Source organism: Apteryx rowi, unplaced genomic scaffold (assembly GCF_003343035.1).
Source record: "Apteryx rowi isolate R43461 unplaced genomic scaffold, aptRow1 scaffold_258, whole genome shotgun sequence".
NCBI classification, from domain to species: domain Eukaryota; kingdom Metazoa; phylum Chordata; class Aves; order Apterygiformes; family Apterygidae; genus Apteryx; species Apteryx rowi.
The window spans coordinates 65,935-83,422 of record NW_020448952.1 but is presented as its reverse complement, the minus strand read 5'-3'; the positions used below and the strand labels follow the sequence as shown (position 1 = coordinate 83,422).

The window sequence follows — 17,488 nt, the reverse complement described above, 5'->3', positions numbered from 1 at the left end:
CTCTGTTCCAATTAGTTACTCTAACAAACTAACATCATTTCCACTCTAGTGAAATACCAATATGAGGTAAGTCTCATAATAGTACTACTTAGTCACCTTATCKTTTCCTGGAGTTTCTTTCCCAGCTCATTCTTTTCCTCATGCAACACTGCATTGCTAGACCAGCACTGAGATGTACTGCCAGTACAGTCCCCAGCTGCCAACCACCCAGTTCTAAGGACCGTGCCTCTGCTACTATTTCTAGTTTCTTTAGCAGGTGGTAAATATAAACTAATGTGAATTTTGAAATAAATAAGCTGGTATCAAACAGCAATCTGGTAATTAAAATGTGATTATTTTCCATATCTCAGTCCTATTCTAATTTAGATTAGTATTAGGACTGGAAAGACCAACAACAAATTTCAGGATAAGGGGAGCAAAACTCTAGCATATTAAAGGTTAACTTTATTATTACTGACTAGTTTATGGAGACTTGTTTATAAATATATATGTATAAAAAACCCACTTTATTCCATTATAGATCCTTGAGGAAAAAGAAACAGCTGTAGTCAGTTTGTGCTGCTAAATAAAAGGGAAAGTCTCCATGTGATAGATTACAAGTTTGTACCTAACAGATAAAATAGAATACTGGCCTTAGACTCCAGGCTTTTTTCACACTGGCTAAAGTATAATGCACATACTAGATGATTTTGATTAAGGTTTCAAGAGCCATTAACAATTATTTAAAAATTCATTAAAATATTCAACTTTATTAACAGTATATTTACATATTTTTTTTCCTGCTCTTGGTCAACCATGGTGAATGTTCAAAGGTAAAAAAGCATTTAAGCAATAACCACAAGATGAAAACATTTTAAACCTATACAATACTTTATACACAAATTTATACAAAGAAACACTTAAATAATACAACTGGACACAAAAATATACACTTTTAGAGAAATTCACATCAGTAATTGTATAAAGCTCTTCTGTACTAAGGGTCCTGGAAATTTAGGACTAAAACATTAGCTCTGTAAAGTAAAAGGGTTATTGTGACAGTCCTCAAAGGCCACTATATATAGCACACTGACATATTCTCAAGGCTATCAATCAGCTTATATTTCAGTTTTGTATTCAAGTTTTGAGGTCCTTTATGATTACGCAAACATCAAAAATACAGTGGTATATAATAAACGGTACTTATGAAAGCAGAGTTTTAGAGCCAGTATTAAAATGTTGTAGGCTCAAAACACCCACTTAATATTTAAACAAATGTTTGATACTACCGTTTATTCAAAAATAGAAAGAGTAATGCACTTACATAAAAAGAACTTTTACTGTTCAGCAAGCATGTTCACATGATTTTTTATATTAGTACAAACATAAAAAAATCTGTTTTTATGACTTTTAGAATAAATGATACCAATTCACCTTTTCGCTACTTGAGTACATTTACATTAAGGCTTTGAATCATCTGACCCAAGATTTTACAACATTAAAATGAATGGGTCCACATGGATGCTAGTATGTCTCATTGAGACTTAGCATGAATAGAATTAAAGCTCACCACCTTAAGAAAACAGGACACATGCTCATATGTTGACTAAATATATATATTTTTTTAGTCTCTGAACTAGGATGTAAAGTTTAATAGTAACAGTATTTCATGGCAAGAGACAAGTGCTTAACTTTTTTTTCTTTTTTAAAGCAAATTATTAATTTAATGGCAACATCTTTGGAGAAACTTCCAGTTTTCTTGTAATTCCTACAAATCTCATGCAGAAAGATATTTCTTAAGATTACCTTAAGAAATTATATTTTTGATGGAAGTGGAATGTGTATCCCAAACTGCTGATGAAAAATTTTAGAAAGTCTTCCTGGATTTTTTTTGTCATACATTTGTGTCTTGCAGTAATGGTTCTTTAGCTTCCCCAGGAGCTTGTGGACTGTGGGGATGGCTGTGACTGCCACAGTGTTTTTTCCAGTTGCTGGACCGTACATTTAGGTTTGTGTGTTCGGGAATAAACAAGGCAACAAGTAGAGCCAACAGCACAGAGCATGCTCCAAAGAGGAACGGGGGTCCAGGAATTATAGAATTCTGAAAAGAACAACAGGAGCTATTATGGAGCCATAGACGTGTGTTAACATATTAAGCTAATTGCACAAATTTCAAAAGTGGAAAGAACTTTTCCTGCTGCTCTTGACCTCTCTCTGTGTGGTCTCTTAGAGAAAGAAATCTGGAAAGAGTGTGTGTATAGCTTAAGATTGAGGAAAGGCAGCAACTGGTACTTAATGCTTATTAACACTCTCTTCTAGTGCAGGTTTTATGAAGCAACACAGCTTCAGCAGTTGCTTGACTTCATATGCTTTTGTACCTTTCAAATCTGTGCTCTAGAGTCATGTGCTCCTTGTGCAACGCTTAGATTCCAGTGTAGCACATTCCCTCTGCTAACTGTAAAAACCCAAAAGATTCTTTTCCCTCCTCCCCTCAAGGCACAGGAGGGATGGTAGCACATGCATGCGGCACAACTGTATGACAGTACTGCAGATTAGGTCTCTTGTAGCACAACAGATAGGTGTTTTCAATCTTGTTCAATTTCACTGCTCTTGAAAGTGAGCTTTTTGAGAGATCACATTAAAAAGCTACCACACCGAATTCTACAATGAGGGTGAAAGAACAGATTCTTGCTTTTAAATCAATCGATCGGATGCAGCCAGACAACACTGAAATATTAGAGCAGAAGAAAAATGTCCCTTTGCCTTTACTGTCTATAGCAGGGGATATTCAGAGATGTACATGATTACAGCTTTTGCTTTCCTTAAGACATCATAAGTAATCTAGATTACTGTCTTCCTGGTTGGAGGAGTGAAATCATTCTAGATTTTCTTTTTTTAAATTAGACATTCATGTATTATGTCAGTCTAGAAAAGTAACTTTCTGTTAGAGTCTGCATTGTGAAATGACTTGCAGACCTGTTTCACAGAAACAGATGTAGTGGATACTTCTTTAAAAACAATAGATACTGTAGATAAATGTGATAATGAGACAGAAAAATGGGTATGCATACTTGTAAGTTAGCCAGTAAGAGTGATTCAGACCAAAGTATACTGATACAATTAGAAGTATTGTATATCAGGAATATGAAGAGTTTATATTCAACTGCAGGTAGGTGTTATTTTAAAATAATTAAGAGGTATTTAAATAACTTTTTTCCTGCTGAATTTCCATAACTAATAAATATTAGGAACTAAAAAATACAAAGCTTGTTCAAAAGACTAAGCACAACAAAACCAAAATGTACAGTACCTGAAAGGTAAATACAGTGACAGAGAACTGCTCAGTGAGGCAAAAGAACAGTGGGCTTCTGTCATTATTAGTCCATCCTTCCCTCAGGCAGGTAAGTGTCTCAGTCTGTTCTTTTTACAGGGCTCAGCAGGAGTCTAATTATCAGCTACAACTCTTTGAAAGTCAGACTACATCCTTGTATCTAGTTAACAGCAAACAGATCAGCAAGCCTCCAAAGAGTGAAGCAAGAAGCCCTTTTTACATGCCTCACTGACAGCTAACATGACAAAACTTTAAAATACAGTCTCAGGCTTAAGAAGGGACAGGAACATAATTTCTTTCTTGAATTTTTTTTTGTAATTAGTAAGTAAAAAAAAATACCTGTTGTAAGTGGTATTGTGTGGCCACACTACCTCCTGATGGTGTTTCAGGCATTGGGAGTTCATTCAGTTCAACATGGAATATATAGAATATAAAACCATAAAGCGCCGGTCCCAAACCATTACACAGTCCTCGAATTCCTGTTATCATCCCTTGAACAACCCCTGGAAAGAGTAAAATATACTGTTATCTACCTATATTTATATATATGATTACAAGCAATCAGTAAGACTTTTATTCACTTCCCCTTCATACTTATGCAAACAGGAAAGTGTCTCCAAACGGGGTTGTACCATCAGTAAAAATAAACAAGGGGTTAAACTTTTAAGTAGTTTGGATTGTAACATTTTGTGACCTATACTCAAGGTATAGTGGCTACTTTGTACCAAGATTAAGGCTGACTCACTAGTGCTATCAGATACCCTGATATGTCTGGTTTCACAACATTCTTTTTGACTAGAATTCAAAATATTAGGACACAAACCTACCCTGTTGGTCAGCATCAGCAGTTCGGGAAACTAGTGCGCTTACAGCTGGGAAGGTAATACTGGACATGGCTGCAACAGCTCCAGCTGCCCACATCATCCTGCAAAAAACCAGACAGACTCAAGGTAACTGCTTTGCATGGAAAACATTCTGCATTCAGAGCTCAGAATTCATAGCATTAGCACAAAAATTAGAAAGGATTACTTCTGCAGGTCAGAACATTGCAAAAGCTAATTCAGTTACCCCTGTTGTGCTTTTTTTTTTTAAATTTAAAATCTTGTGAAATAATTTTAGTAAGCTACCAGTCTTACCAGGAGCTTAACCTTTACTCAGAAAGCCTTGATCATGATCTTTTGAACTTTTCTGGAGTAAACGGTACTCAGATTAAGAGGTATATCCGATGTAGCTTCTGCAGCATTAAAAATCATGCAGAAGACATCCAATTCAGGATGGGCAGTTCTCATCTGTGGCTAGCCTTCCACATGAAGAAGAAGGAGTTACAATACACAAAACCAAATTAAAAAGATGCTTTGACAATGTAAGACAGCCAATTAATCAAGAAAATCTGACTGGGAAATGACAAGGACAAAGCACTTTTTTGGAAACAGATACTGCCGCATTTGAAATTCAGAATCTTTTCAAATGAAAAATCTGTATACTTGGGAAGATTAAAGTAATTTTTTTGCTGCAGCACAGGGTATGCCTCTTAAAACACCTGGATGGTTGTCCTGACAGTGACTCCTTGCATACAGCCAATTAACTTAATGCATCTATTCAAAGAGAGCACAGTGTTAAGATTCTTTAGGTAGGCCAAACCTCCCTCTTGGCAATGGTAGTGCTGAGGAGAAAAAAAAACAATGAAAAAATTTTTTTTCAGTCATGAAGCTGATCATTTTTATATAATAGTTTTTCCCCCCCTCTGTCTCCCTTGGACAAAGGACAAAATGCAGAAAGATATATTCAAACAGTAAAGGGAGATTTACATACCAAGGTTCCGAGCCAAAGCCATACCATGCAAGCTGCAATATTTGAAATCCTAGACCCAGTAGGATGGTGTTTTTATTTCCAATGGATCGCATAAGTAAACTCAACACTATTGTCTGTCAAGGACAGGGAAGAAGTACAAAACACAAAAATTAATATTTTATTGTAAATGTTAAATACATGCAAGTAAGTCAGTGAATTAAAAAAAGGAAACTGAAATTCTCCAGAAGCCATATCTGCAAAATAGGCAGGAGTTTCTACCAAAAAATTAAAATCATTTAACATGTTATATGAACAAATCATTACTCCTTCCTTGATGTACAAAAAGGATTTAGTTTTCCCAACACAATACACTTAATAAACTTAATAAACCAAAAGTCTGAAAAACTTTGGCAGGCTATTATTTTTCATCTAAATTAGTTAAAGGAAGAGTGCTAATCAACTCTTAGAGGCTTAGAAAAACAGCTATAGAAAATGTGAGGTACATTTCTGGAATTTCAGTATTATGGAAGTTCTCCATAGTGCTTAGTTCTCTTTTGAAGTTACCGAATCAATGAAATACATAGCAGTAATTCACCTGTGCAATAATGGAAAGAATCCCGAGGACTGCTATAAATGCTGCAACACTTTCAGATGAAAATCCCATTATCTATATTAAAAAAAAAAAGCAATTTGATTGTTGACAGTAAAATGTACATTGCGATGTCGCCGATGTCGGGGGAAACAAACAATACAGAAAAGTGATTCAACCGATACTATTCAAGTACTCCTGAACTTGTACAACAATTATTCTTTCACTAAAAAAGGAAAGAGAAAATAAAGGAACATAAATGGAAAGCAAGTTAACAGAATTCCCTCAACAATAAAGCACTGTAACATGGGGAACCTCCTAACCCAAGATGAATGCAAATGATTACAAAACATGAGAAAGTGTTTTATAATGCATTCATCTCACTCCTCTGTTTTCTTGTCTCTAAAAGGAGAGGAAAACAAAACAGCAAGAGGACTAAAAACAACTACTGAAAACTTTTAAATAAAACTAGTTACTACATTAATTCAGCAATATCCAAAACTTAACTATAAATTCACATTTGTTCAAATCCATATCAAGATGTTAAATTACCTGTCTGAGGTATAGAAAGAAGCTGGAATATTGACCTGCCTCTGGGAGGTAGGAAAGAAAGACTGTTATGCAGATTAGCAGCACAATTGAATCCTGGCCAACTTTCTTCAGTGACTATGGCAAGAAAAACAAAGTGTTACAGAACATTTACTCCCCGTGTTCAGAAAAGTATACCTAATCAGAAACTGAAAAGCATGTAAATTAATGAAGCTAGCATGTGGCACCACCGAAACATTTCCTGCACATTTAGCAAGACTGTTGGCTAAAATATTAGCAGAAAACAGCAGCAGTGAGAGATCACCCTTAATGCTTGATAAGCATAAGCTGGGTTTTGTGTCTGTCACCCCCCCCCCCCCCCTTTTTAAGAACTTGAAACATTGTAAATGCAATCTTTTTTGTCTCAAAAACTCAGTATCTACAAATGCCCAAATATCCCGTATTGAAGTAGCTTACTGCAAACGGGTCAGCCTGTTCCCAAGAAACAGGTGCTCCCCAGGATGCTGGCCTCATCTTCTCCGGCAGTGATTCTGGTACAGCAACAAGAATAAAACAAATGTCTAACAAGGCTATTGCTGTAGCCAGGACTACGACCAAGCTGTCTCCATAGACTCGACCAAGGTAGGCACCAATAGCAGGGCTGGTAACTAAACTTGCTGCAAAAGTTGCTGAAACCTAAAACAAATAACAGCTGGTAAGAATTACAGTGATAAATGAAAAGTATTATTTCCTAATTCTTTTCTGATTTTCAGAAGCCTAATCATTCTATTCAGGCAGTGATTAAAGGTAACTTTTTTCTGCAACTGTGCAGGAGCAGCTATGTATTTCAGATGGCCAAAGTTTTGAAGAAACACAGGTTTTTGGACAAACTGGATAGTAATGTGAGGCTCACAGCACTCACATGTCCTGACATAATTAAGTTTAACTAACTATCCTGCTGTCTGCTGGTATCTTTGGAAGTAATAAGCTGTATTTCACCTGCATACTGGCAAAATATGCAATGCCTGCTGTTAATCAAAAAGACATTACCAGGAAAAACTGTCCATGTATCAAGGACACATTAATAAACTTAATATGCTGGTTAATTCAACTCATTACAATGGAACTTCAGAAAGTAGTTTTCGATTAACTACCAGGACTTGTTATGGAAGATGTTACCTTTAAACCTTTAAAGAAACCCTCTCAAAATACCTCAAATCCCTAATGTGCACAGGCAGAAAGAAACTAGTTAGTCCCACATCCATATAATAATAGACTGTAACTTGAATGTAACAAAGCTGCTAACCCTTAATGCATAGGGCAGGGGGTAGGAGGAGAGAAGGGAGAAATGGAGACGAGTTATATGAACTTTTAAGTTATTCAGCTATATTTGTTTTGAGTTGAAGCACAACACAGCAGTGTGTTTGGAAACATGAGCAGAATTAGTCAAGATATACAATGGCAGCTCCAAAATTATACAGAAACAAAAGTTTAGATTTTGAAAAGGTGACAGTGGCTGAGTAGGACTGATGTGAGAAGTAATGGAGGAATGAACTAAAGCCCCTCCAATGACGCAGTTAATGCTGATAACTGTGAGAAAGGCAACATCTGAGAGATATTTTAACATGGCTGTATTATATTTAAGCTAGAAACAGAATATTCAAAAGGAGATACAGGCCTGGAATGACAAGGAAAATTAAACAGAAAAATCCTACTCCAAACTAAAACTTATTTGCCAAAGAAATCAATTTTGAAAAGCTTTACGAACAGAACTGTTTAGTTAGTAGTAAATACCACAGGAACAGAGCCAAAACCTAAATACATACCAACCCATAGGCCATACTTCTTTCATGTTCTTGGGTTATGTCTGCTACATATGCAAAAACCACAGAAAAAGTCACTGCAAAAACTCCAGAGACAGAAATAACAGCGAAGTACCACCTAAGAAGTAGTAATAAAAAAAATCAGAACAGCTAAATAGAGACAAAAAGTCTCTATTTACAATCCGAATACAGTTCAACAATAAATTATCTTGTCCAACTTTTCCTGACAAACAGTAAAATAAACTTTGGTATAGCCAATGTGAATATATCTTGAACAGTTGTGCAATTTCTCCTCCGTGCGTTAAGCACAAACAGCATACTTTTGTAACGTTTACAAAAAGCTGCTGTGATTAAGTGCTTGTAAAAAATCTACATCTTAGTAGACTAATTTTGACTGGATGCCTATGATGCAAAGCAAATCAGAAAGTTCATTTTTGAGAATTCAGGCTTTGAGATCTCTCAACATTAGTCTCATATTTACGCCCAGACACTAGCACTGATTTCATGCGAAACCTTCATTTACACTTAGAAGCAAGCTATTTCCCAGAAGAAGGGATGAAGAACGAATCCATGCGACCAGAGAGGAAACAGACGGCTCACCTAACTGCCTTTGCCCCGTGTCAGTGCTAACACCACAGTCTATTATTTCAGATACGCCCACAGGTACAGCGCAGGGGTGGTCTAACAAACACGGCGAATTCTGACTCGGGCACTGCCTGGGAATGTACGTGCCAATTAAGAGCTTACTAAACTTGCACAGAGTGCGAAAGCTGACAGATTTTAAAAATTGAGAAACCAAAGTATAATAAAATTTGAACAACGTTTTAGGTTATGAATGGTTACTTTTGTGCATTAGGTAAGGATAAATACACAATAAAGACCTGCATGAATTCACTGGACTGTATTCCAGTACATTTTTGCAAGTGCACTGAAGAAGTAAGGGGGCCTATAGCCCAGGGCTCTAAGTCAGCAGCTCTTAAATTTTGATCCAAGACGTTTGGTTATTATATAATGCTAATACTCTCTTATGTATTCTCTTGTATATTTGTACATTGTTTCTTATATATATTATAGAAAAGAATATATAGAAATATCATAGATGAAAAAATATATAAGAATACATAAGAAAGAGTAAAGTCTAGTTTGAAAAAATTTACTAACCATGGGCTGATCTTCATTAGTGGTATTGGTGCACAGGTGAAAAATACTGTTAGCAGCAAGAAGGACTTTCGTCCCCACACATCAGACAGGGCACCTATGAGTGGGGCACTGAGGAATGATAATAAGCCCTGTAAAGTAAAACACTAAGTTAGAACTGCATGGTAAGAAGCATGACAGCCAAATGTACTACAAACTGAGAGCAGACTGGGTTTCATTTTTACTGAAGTTGATTATTATGTAGTGCAATACATCAAAGGCAATATGGTCAAGCATTCTTGATCTTCTGTCCCATGCTTGGTTACCTAAAATTTGAGTTTTATTACACCAGAGTACCCAAAACTCAGAACAAAGATGATCCAGTCATATTAGCAGTTCCAGGAACCGTGTTTTATAATTTTATATCTTTAGAAGTCACATAGATGTAAGTAATTGACAACACACTACTTGAGCAACAAGCTCCAAATGAAGAAAATTCTCACATTTTAACACCATTTGTGTCTTCTGGGATTAGTCAACTGACTGTTTTTATTCTTTGGTGAACTCAAACACAAGGTACAGGCCAAACAATAACTTAGCGAAAGTAAAATGATGCATTTTTAGTTTTTTTGGCAACAGTTTATTCCCACATTCTATTTACAACTTTAAAGCTATACTGAAAGCCTCCTGAACATTTCACTTAACTGGCAGTCATTTCTATACTTCCCACCATTCATTTTAAACTGTACTTGCAATTACTTTAACTTTTGTCACCCTACCTTTACTCCTTGAATTAGACCATTCATTAGAAACGTATGTTTGGGGAAGGTTTCATGCAAAACCTAGAGAAGAAACACAAACATTACATACTGCGTTGTCATTTACACAATATTAACTGTAAGTGCTGTTCATGATGCATCCAGCATCTATGGTGGCATATGGTAGCACAGAAAGTAGTTTTATATTTCCATGGATATATCTCCAAGGTTGAGAGAGAGAGGTTAAAAAGACTTGGAACTTTAAGACAGCTAAAGTTAGGCAAGATTAATCCACCCAAAACACTGAGAAAAAAAAAAAAGGGGGGGGTTGAAAAAAGCAGGGTCTAAACCATTACTTAATGACCATTATTTTCAGGTTCACTATCCTATGGGGGTGGGGAGAGGCAGAGGATATGTACATGCTCTATTTCCCCACTCCTGCTTTGCAGAGAAAGAATATGAGGAAAAAAAATTGATAAAAGTACTTTTTTAAGACTTTTTGTAGATGTTTACTGTACTTACAAACTCAAGCTGAGTTTTTCTTTCTCATCATGTGGTATCTGACCAAATATCTAGATCTACATCTTTGGATAAACTCAACTCATATGGAATGCCTTAAACACAATACACATTTCTTGACCATCACGTTACAGAAAATGGCGAGTTAGTAACAAATAAAATATTCTTTTTAAATAAAAGCTTGCAGCCTCCCTTTCAACAGCTAGTACAGTTTACATGTATTCTTTTATTTTATTGGTAAGATACCAAAGTGCCCTTTTCAAAAAGTACACACCACTAATATGATATAAAGTTGTTGCTCTACCTATGACAGCATTGACATTTCAAGAAAGTACAGTAAAATGTCTTAATGCAGAACAGGAGTCAGCCCTGATACATGTACAATGCTGAAATCTGAAGGGGGGGGTGGGGGGGTGCCTGGGGAACCTCCTGAACTAAGTATGTGTATCTATCAGCTTTGTCATCTAAGTGTTTCCTCCCTCTCTTGTCTTAACTTTGCCTTTATAATTTCTACTCCAGCTTCTCTCCTTTTTCCTCAACTTTGGCTATTACCAGAAACACACCATAAATAATCCATGATGTAACTTTCATTCACATGGATGTTCCTTGCAGGTTTTAGCTTTGCTGGATAGAGGCCTCAGTTCTCTCAATGCTTTAGGAAGGATTAATTTCATCAAACTCCAAATTTCAGCATTGCTGAAGCTTAAATAGACTACCTAGAACCTAGAAAATTAGCTCAAACCAGACTCCCCCCAGGCTACTCTGTCCTCTGTCATGGGTGGGGGAGACATGGTTATTCTGAAGTGTCTCCCTCAATCCAGTGACTAGACCCTGGATGTGTAGGTTAAAAGAGGGACCTGTCTTCAGTCTGGCTAGTGTTATGAGAGAGGTATTGCATACAGAGACTGATTCACAGTTTATATCCAAGAGACTGCTCACATGCTTAACATCAAGTTACAGAACTGCAGCAAGATCTCATTTTAGATGGAGTTTTCTTGAAGATCTTTTAGTCTTTGCTCCACTTAAGTTTCTAAGTATGTGTCACATGCAAAGATCAAATTCAAACAGAGAGCAACCAACTATAGTGGAAAAAAATTTGGTACAAACATATTGATGTGAAAGTCTCAGTAATTATAGGAGGACTTCAGTGTTAAAAGGATCACTGTAAAACTTCTGTTTAAAGCACAGCTAGGTGAAAGAGCTCCCTACCTCTACACCACCACCTCCTGCTGGTGTAATTTTACCAAATTTCAAGTGTATTCTTGCCTTTAAATCTCTAATGTGCAAACTTTTTGCAGCATTTTGGATGGAAAAATACTTTACAGGTCTTACAAGTTTCACGTCAGAGAGCATTTATATGTAAGCTTCAGTGTTAACAGACATGCACATAAAGAGTTATGTCACATCATTACACAGTTTTAATGTAAGTAATTTTAAATGTTTGATTCCATATAATAATACAAAACTTTTCACTTGCAGAACAGAGCAGGTCAATGACATAAAAATTTCATTTAATTCAGAATTAAGATGTTCAGTGCCTTTGCAGTAATCTCCCACATAGCAAGAAAAAGTTTAAGCATGTCACTTACCACCAGAGTGGGTGCTGTTAAGAGTCCCCAAGCAAAAAACTCCAAAAATATCACTATAACAGCATGGTAGACACTAGGTGAACCTATTCCTTGAGGCTAAAACAAGACATAAAAAAAAAAAAGCGATTACTACAACACCTATGACAAGCTGTCACACTCATAAGAAATGCATCTCAGCATTAGAAACAGGAAAGTTAAGAAACGAAGCAGGACTCTGAACCTCTGAGTCCTTGAGGTACTCAAGCTAACTGGCACAAAGGGAAATTGCCTTCTCAACCCTTTGCTGCAAAATGTCCTGAAGTGTCCTAATGATCTGCAGTGTATAAAGTGTATTCTCATTTCAAATTAAAAAATAAACCACTTATACTGCCACTCTGGGAAACAAGGATGCTGATGAAAGTGGGAACGGATTCTTCTTAGAGAATCTGTTGTTTTTTTTTTTTCTTGAGGAAAAACTGACACAATGCTGCATGGAAATCAAATTTTCATCATTTCAAAACACTGCAATGTTCACACTCAGTTACCCCAAAGTCTAATTACTTGGTATATCAGACAACTTTATAGTATTTCTGTTAGTAAAAGGCAGCACGGCTAAGCGCAAAACTTTCATAGTTCTAAATCAAGAAAGAAAAATTGAGATAAGGAAAGTCAGAAATGAATCACAGGAACAGCACTGACAGTTTCCCAAATAGTTTCCCCAATACTGAGTAGCCGCAATATACTTCAAACGCAGCAAGAGATCCGCACAGATTTGAAATAAGAAAATTCCAATTCTTTGGTGATTTAGTATAATCAAAAGCAGCTTTTGAAGAGAATGGAGGAAGAGAAAGCAAGAGCAGGGGTAGGACAGCCTGCTCATTTCATATACTCTGTAAATACTACATGCATGCCACAGCTCATCATTTGCAAATTGAGGAAACATTGCAGAAAATATTTTCATATTAAAGTAGTAAGAACAACTCGTTGGAAATCTCACATGCATTCTTTAATCTTAAAAGCCCTGCCTTAACATCTACTTTCCTGGCTCTGTGTGAAGATGAGTTACTAGTGCAGTGGCACTTGCTTCATTAGACCTCGCATTTATATTGAGTAAACACATGCAGGCTGAAATTCTCAGCTTCTTCTCAAGAAAGCTCAGGTGGGATCTTCTCAATGTGTATAAATAGCTGACAGGAAGGAGTAAAGAAGACTGAGTCAGACTGTTCTTGGAGGCATTCAGTGACAGGATGAGGTAGAAACAGAAATACTGGAAATTCCACTTAAACATATGGGGGGAGGCCTTATTTATTTATTCAGTTAAACTGTGAGGGCAGTCAGACACTGGCACAGGTTGCCCAGAGAGGCTGTGGAGTCTCCATCCTTGGAGATGTTCAAAACCTGCCTCGACATGGCCCTGAGCAACCTGCTCTAGTCAACCCTGTTTGGAGGAAGGGAGGGTTGGGGACCAGAGGCCTTTGGAGGTGCCTTCCAACCTCAACTATTCCACAATACTAAGTCTAAGTTGGATAATACTCAAGTCTTTCTTTTATTACAAAATTTCTGCCACTCATGCCAGGCTTTTCTTTCAAGATTCTGATTATTTCCAACCCAGGAAAAATAAGCCTTTAGAACAAAAATATACTCTTGTACCAGATTCTGTAACTTCAAGAAGTTATTTTAAAACAAGTCAATTCTCAAAACATATTCTCATATTCAAAGGCAGAAAATATCCCAGCTAATGTTTTCATTACCTAACAACAGTCTAACAACTTCATAGCTTCATCTAGTGTTCATAATTCATTTTTTTTTTTAAATATAAAAATACCCAAGTTCTGTATAGTTTTCAGTGAAGTTTGCACTCTGTTTTTGAAACTGCTGGGAGACGCTGAATGCAGAAACACAAGCATCACCGGATACATCAGTATGACATCCTTTCTCCTCTCTTGGCAAATAAAAGTTAAAGTTTAAAGGGACACCTGGAAGCATATTCTGTCTAAACCAATGATTACTCCAGTGAGAAATTCTAAAGCACAATGTTACATGAGCAATAACAGTTAACCTGCTTCTATTATTCATCCTAAAATACATGCAAGTTTAACATTTGTAAAAGCAGAAAAATATACCCTGAAAAACATCAGCATCCATCAGTGGAACTAGTTTTGCTTCTTACCACTAAGTAATCCAGACAATCAGTCACCAGTTTGATGAACTGCTAAGGTGATTCCCCCCCCCCCATTGTTCCAAAAAGACAAACTGAATGACTGCCAGGGCTTTAACTTGCCAAAATGTCTCTTTATTTAAGACTCTCTTGAAATAATGATACTCTATTTAATAAAATGCACATCTAAGCCACACAGTATTATACAGTGGAAAAAATACTATTGGCAATGAAAAACACGTCATAAGTAACACTACTCCTCGATTAAAAGAAAAAATAAAGTCAAGCTCCAATAGCCAGAACACTTCACAGCTTCCTTCTTTTCAAGGGGAAGCGAGGCAGCAGGAAGAAAGCCCAAAGCCCAACACACTTCTAGGCTCCCAGCTAACCTTTACGGGACCCCTCTGATGCAGAGGTGTCCCCGACTCGCCGACCTCTTTCCCGGGAGCGCGGAGGCCGAGGCGGAGAACAGCAGCCGGCGGGAGCCGGCGCTTCGCCCGCCCGCCGGGGCCGCGCCGTCCGCCCCAGCGGGGCCGCGTCCCGCTCTCCCGCGCAGGCACCGCCCGCCTCCGTCCTCCCCGGCTACCGCGAGGCCGGCGGCTGCCCCGAACAGCAGCTTCCTGGTGCCTTTTCCTTCGGCAAAGACTCACTTACACCGTCTTCGAGCACACGCAGGGTGCTCTCGTCTAAGCGCGGGCGACCGCCACGACCCGTTCCTCGCTCCCGAGACGGCGCTTACCCGCACACTTGCTCCCCAACGCTGAACCTAACCGGGCGGCGAGCGACCGCCAAGGAGGCCCCGGCAGCGGCAACACACCCGCCCGGGGTGCCGGCGGCCAAGCTCCCGGGGCCGCGGCGACCCGCGGCACGAAAGAAACCGGAATCGCCCGCGAGCTCGGCCCCGGCGGTGCGGCCGGAAGGCGGCGCGGGGCGAACTGGCGCCGCCAGGCCGCGGCTGCTAGGCGGCCGCCCCGCCAGGCCCCGCGCCCCGCCGCCCCCGGCCTCACCGTCCCGCCGTCCTTAATGATGATCTTCTTGGCCAGCATGATGCTGCGGTTCACGGCGCGTTTCTTCTTCTTCCCCCCCTGGGTCATTTTACCATCCTACAGCCCCGGGGGGGAGCGGCGGGAGCGACGGCGGCGTTGGGCGCCCGCGGCGCCGGACCCTCCGCAGCAGCCGGGCCTTCGCCTCCCTCCGCGCCGCCACCCTCACGCACCCGGCGCCATCTTGGCGAGCAGCCCCGGGGGCAGCCGCCGCCGCACATCACGCGATCGCCCCATTGGCTGGGCGCTGGCCACGTGCGCAGCACGCCCCGCCCAGACGAGGGCTCGCGGCGACGCCCCTCGCCGCTGGCTTCCGCCTCGAGGCGGCGGCGGCGGCAGCGCCCCCACCCGGCCTGGCCCGGCCGCCATGGCGCGGAGGCCTGTTGCCCGCCCCGGTGCCGCCGCAGGACCCGGCGGGGCCGGCACTGAGCCACGGGGCGGTAGGGCCTCGCCGCCTAGTTTCCTTTCAAAGAATTACATGTTTACCGTTTTTTTTGAAAAAAAAAAAAAATACACACACACAAACACACATACATATATGTGACCAGCGATAAAAGCTGTACAGTCTCAGCGAAATTCAGCACACAAAGAAACAAGCATTTTGTCATTTGTAACGTGGCCTACAACGATGACGTCCTGGCTCAGTGTGAATTCACCAGGGACCCTGACCCTGCCCAGGCGATTAAGAAAATCGCAGCCGACTGTACCTGCCTTTCTACATTTTCCCAAACTACCACCATCTTTTATCACACCGATCCTTCTTTCATACTGCTCAGGATACGTGACTCATACAATTTGTGCCTTACCTAGAGGACACTGAGTTTGTAGCATACGTTATCTAACACTTTCTCTACCCTGTTTCTTACGCCTACATGAGCGGCAACTCTCTGCCTTCGCGCTTGTCCCCTTCCAATCAAAGCCAAAGGATCATTTCCACCCTTTTTACTCCTTCTTCACAGCAGCCAAGGGACCTGAGAGAAAGGAGCAAAGAGAGGCAATTCTTACAGGATAAACCTGTTAGGTGTCCAAGCGCATTTCTAGAGCCAAAGTACACAACCATAGCTATGATTCATCTCAAAAATCCAGCTTGGAGACATTCTGCTTTCTCCCTCTCAAGTTCTGAAGTCAGTCAATGAAAGCTTTAGTAACTTTACACTGGCAGGCCGTTTCACAGATTCTGCTTTACCGCACTCAGGCTGCGGGTAATAAGATAACAAGGATTGCCTTTCACAAGAGATACCCAAAGTGGAGAAGGTCTTTTAGAAACATTTATTATTCTGTGGCTCGTAGTTCACATGTCTGGCAGCACTGAACACAGCGATACCTGCCTGTGCCCACTATAAACATTCACTGTCTCAGGCCCAGCTCTCCAGCCTGTATCCACACACCAGTCTTTTTGTACGCTCTTTTATGGCTCCATCTTCTTCACCGAGACTTGCCCCTTCCAGCCCTCCTACTGCATACTGCTATCTCCCCAGCACCTGCTACACCCCAATTTCTCCCCAGGCCTCAGCTGCCTGCTGCCCCCAGCTCCCCCTGTGCGAGCGTGGCTGCCCTCCCGAGCCTCGACCCGAACATGCGCACCTGAACTCGGGTTCGGCTACAGCACCAAAGGCGCTCGGTTAGCAAAGGGACATAGAGCTCTGAATGCAGGAACCAGCTACCAAGATTAACTGCTATTTCAAGTCAGGAGACTCGCAGTGACTACGTTTGGACAGCCGTTTGCCTCACGAGCAAGTCTGACTCACTCTCTCTCGCCTGCCAACAGCCGGGCTACCTTACTGTTACTATACCGCACGAAGGCTTTGCCTCCAGAGTGCCTGCAGACTGCATTACCTCACACAGACTTGCAGGTATCCCCATAGGCAGCTCATAAGAATTGAACAGGCAATGAGCTGAGCTTACATGAGTTTACATGAGCTTACATGAGCTTAAATTAAGCTATTAGCCTTAAGACCAAGCATCCCTGTTTCTCCATTATGATGCAGCTTTTAAGGAACTTAGAATTTCATGATGCATAACCCTATTTGGGTCAAAGGAGTTAATCTGGTCTCATGGTGAGACAAGGGCAGGCGGACTCTAGCTGAGGATACAAACTGTAGATTTACTGGGCTACCCATAGGGAAAAAGGTGTCACAGGCTTGCAGACAAGAGTGGGCCTCAAGGATAGCACAGCCCTTATACAGTAGCCATGGCTATTATCAGTCATTTGTTACAAGTCTTAATAAAATTATGCCAAGTATGCAATGTTTTTGTGGAAAAAT

General features: G+C 40.1%; 1 protein-coding gene across 3 annotated transcripts in view; it reads right to left on the bottom strand.

Moving 5' to 3' along the window:
* Positions 1–716: 716 nt before the first annotated feature.
* Positions 717–17,488, bottom strand: part of MFSD14A (major facilitator superfamily domain containing 14A) — a 23,505-nt gene continuing 6,733 nt past the window's right edge. Inside the window, exons 1-12 of one of the 3 annotated variants that reach the window (XM_026067295.1) lie at positions 15,189–15,418; positions 12,045–12,140; positions 9,958–10,020; positions 9,203–9,330; positions 8,045–8,159; positions 6,696–6,914; positions 6,243–6,356; positions 5,697–5,768; positions 5,123–5,235; positions 4,138–4,235; positions 3,650–3,813; positions 717–2,080 (exon numbers count right to left, since the gene is read on the bottom strand). In XM_026067295.1, coding sequence (XP_025923080.1) covers positions 1,874–2,080; positions 3,650–3,813; positions 4,138–4,235; positions 5,123–5,235; positions 5,697–5,768; positions 6,243–6,356; positions 6,696–6,914; positions 8,045–8,159; positions 9,203–9,330; positions 9,958–10,020; positions 12,045–12,140; positions 15,189–15,275 — 1,476 coding nt within the window. In that variant the 5' untranslated portion in view covers positions 15,276–15,418 and the 3' untranslated portion in view covers positions 717–1,873. Of the gene's footprint in view, positions 2,081–3,649; positions 3,814–4,137; positions 4,236–5,122; positions 5,236–5,696; positions 5,769–6,242; positions 6,357–6,695; positions 6,915–8,044; positions 8,160–9,202; positions 9,331–9,957; positions 10,021–12,044; positions 12,141–14,570; positions 14,595–15,188; positions 15,419–17,488 lie in introns of those variants that run through there. The other 2 variants (XM_026067297.1, XM_026067296.1) reach the window with 2 other exon arrangements.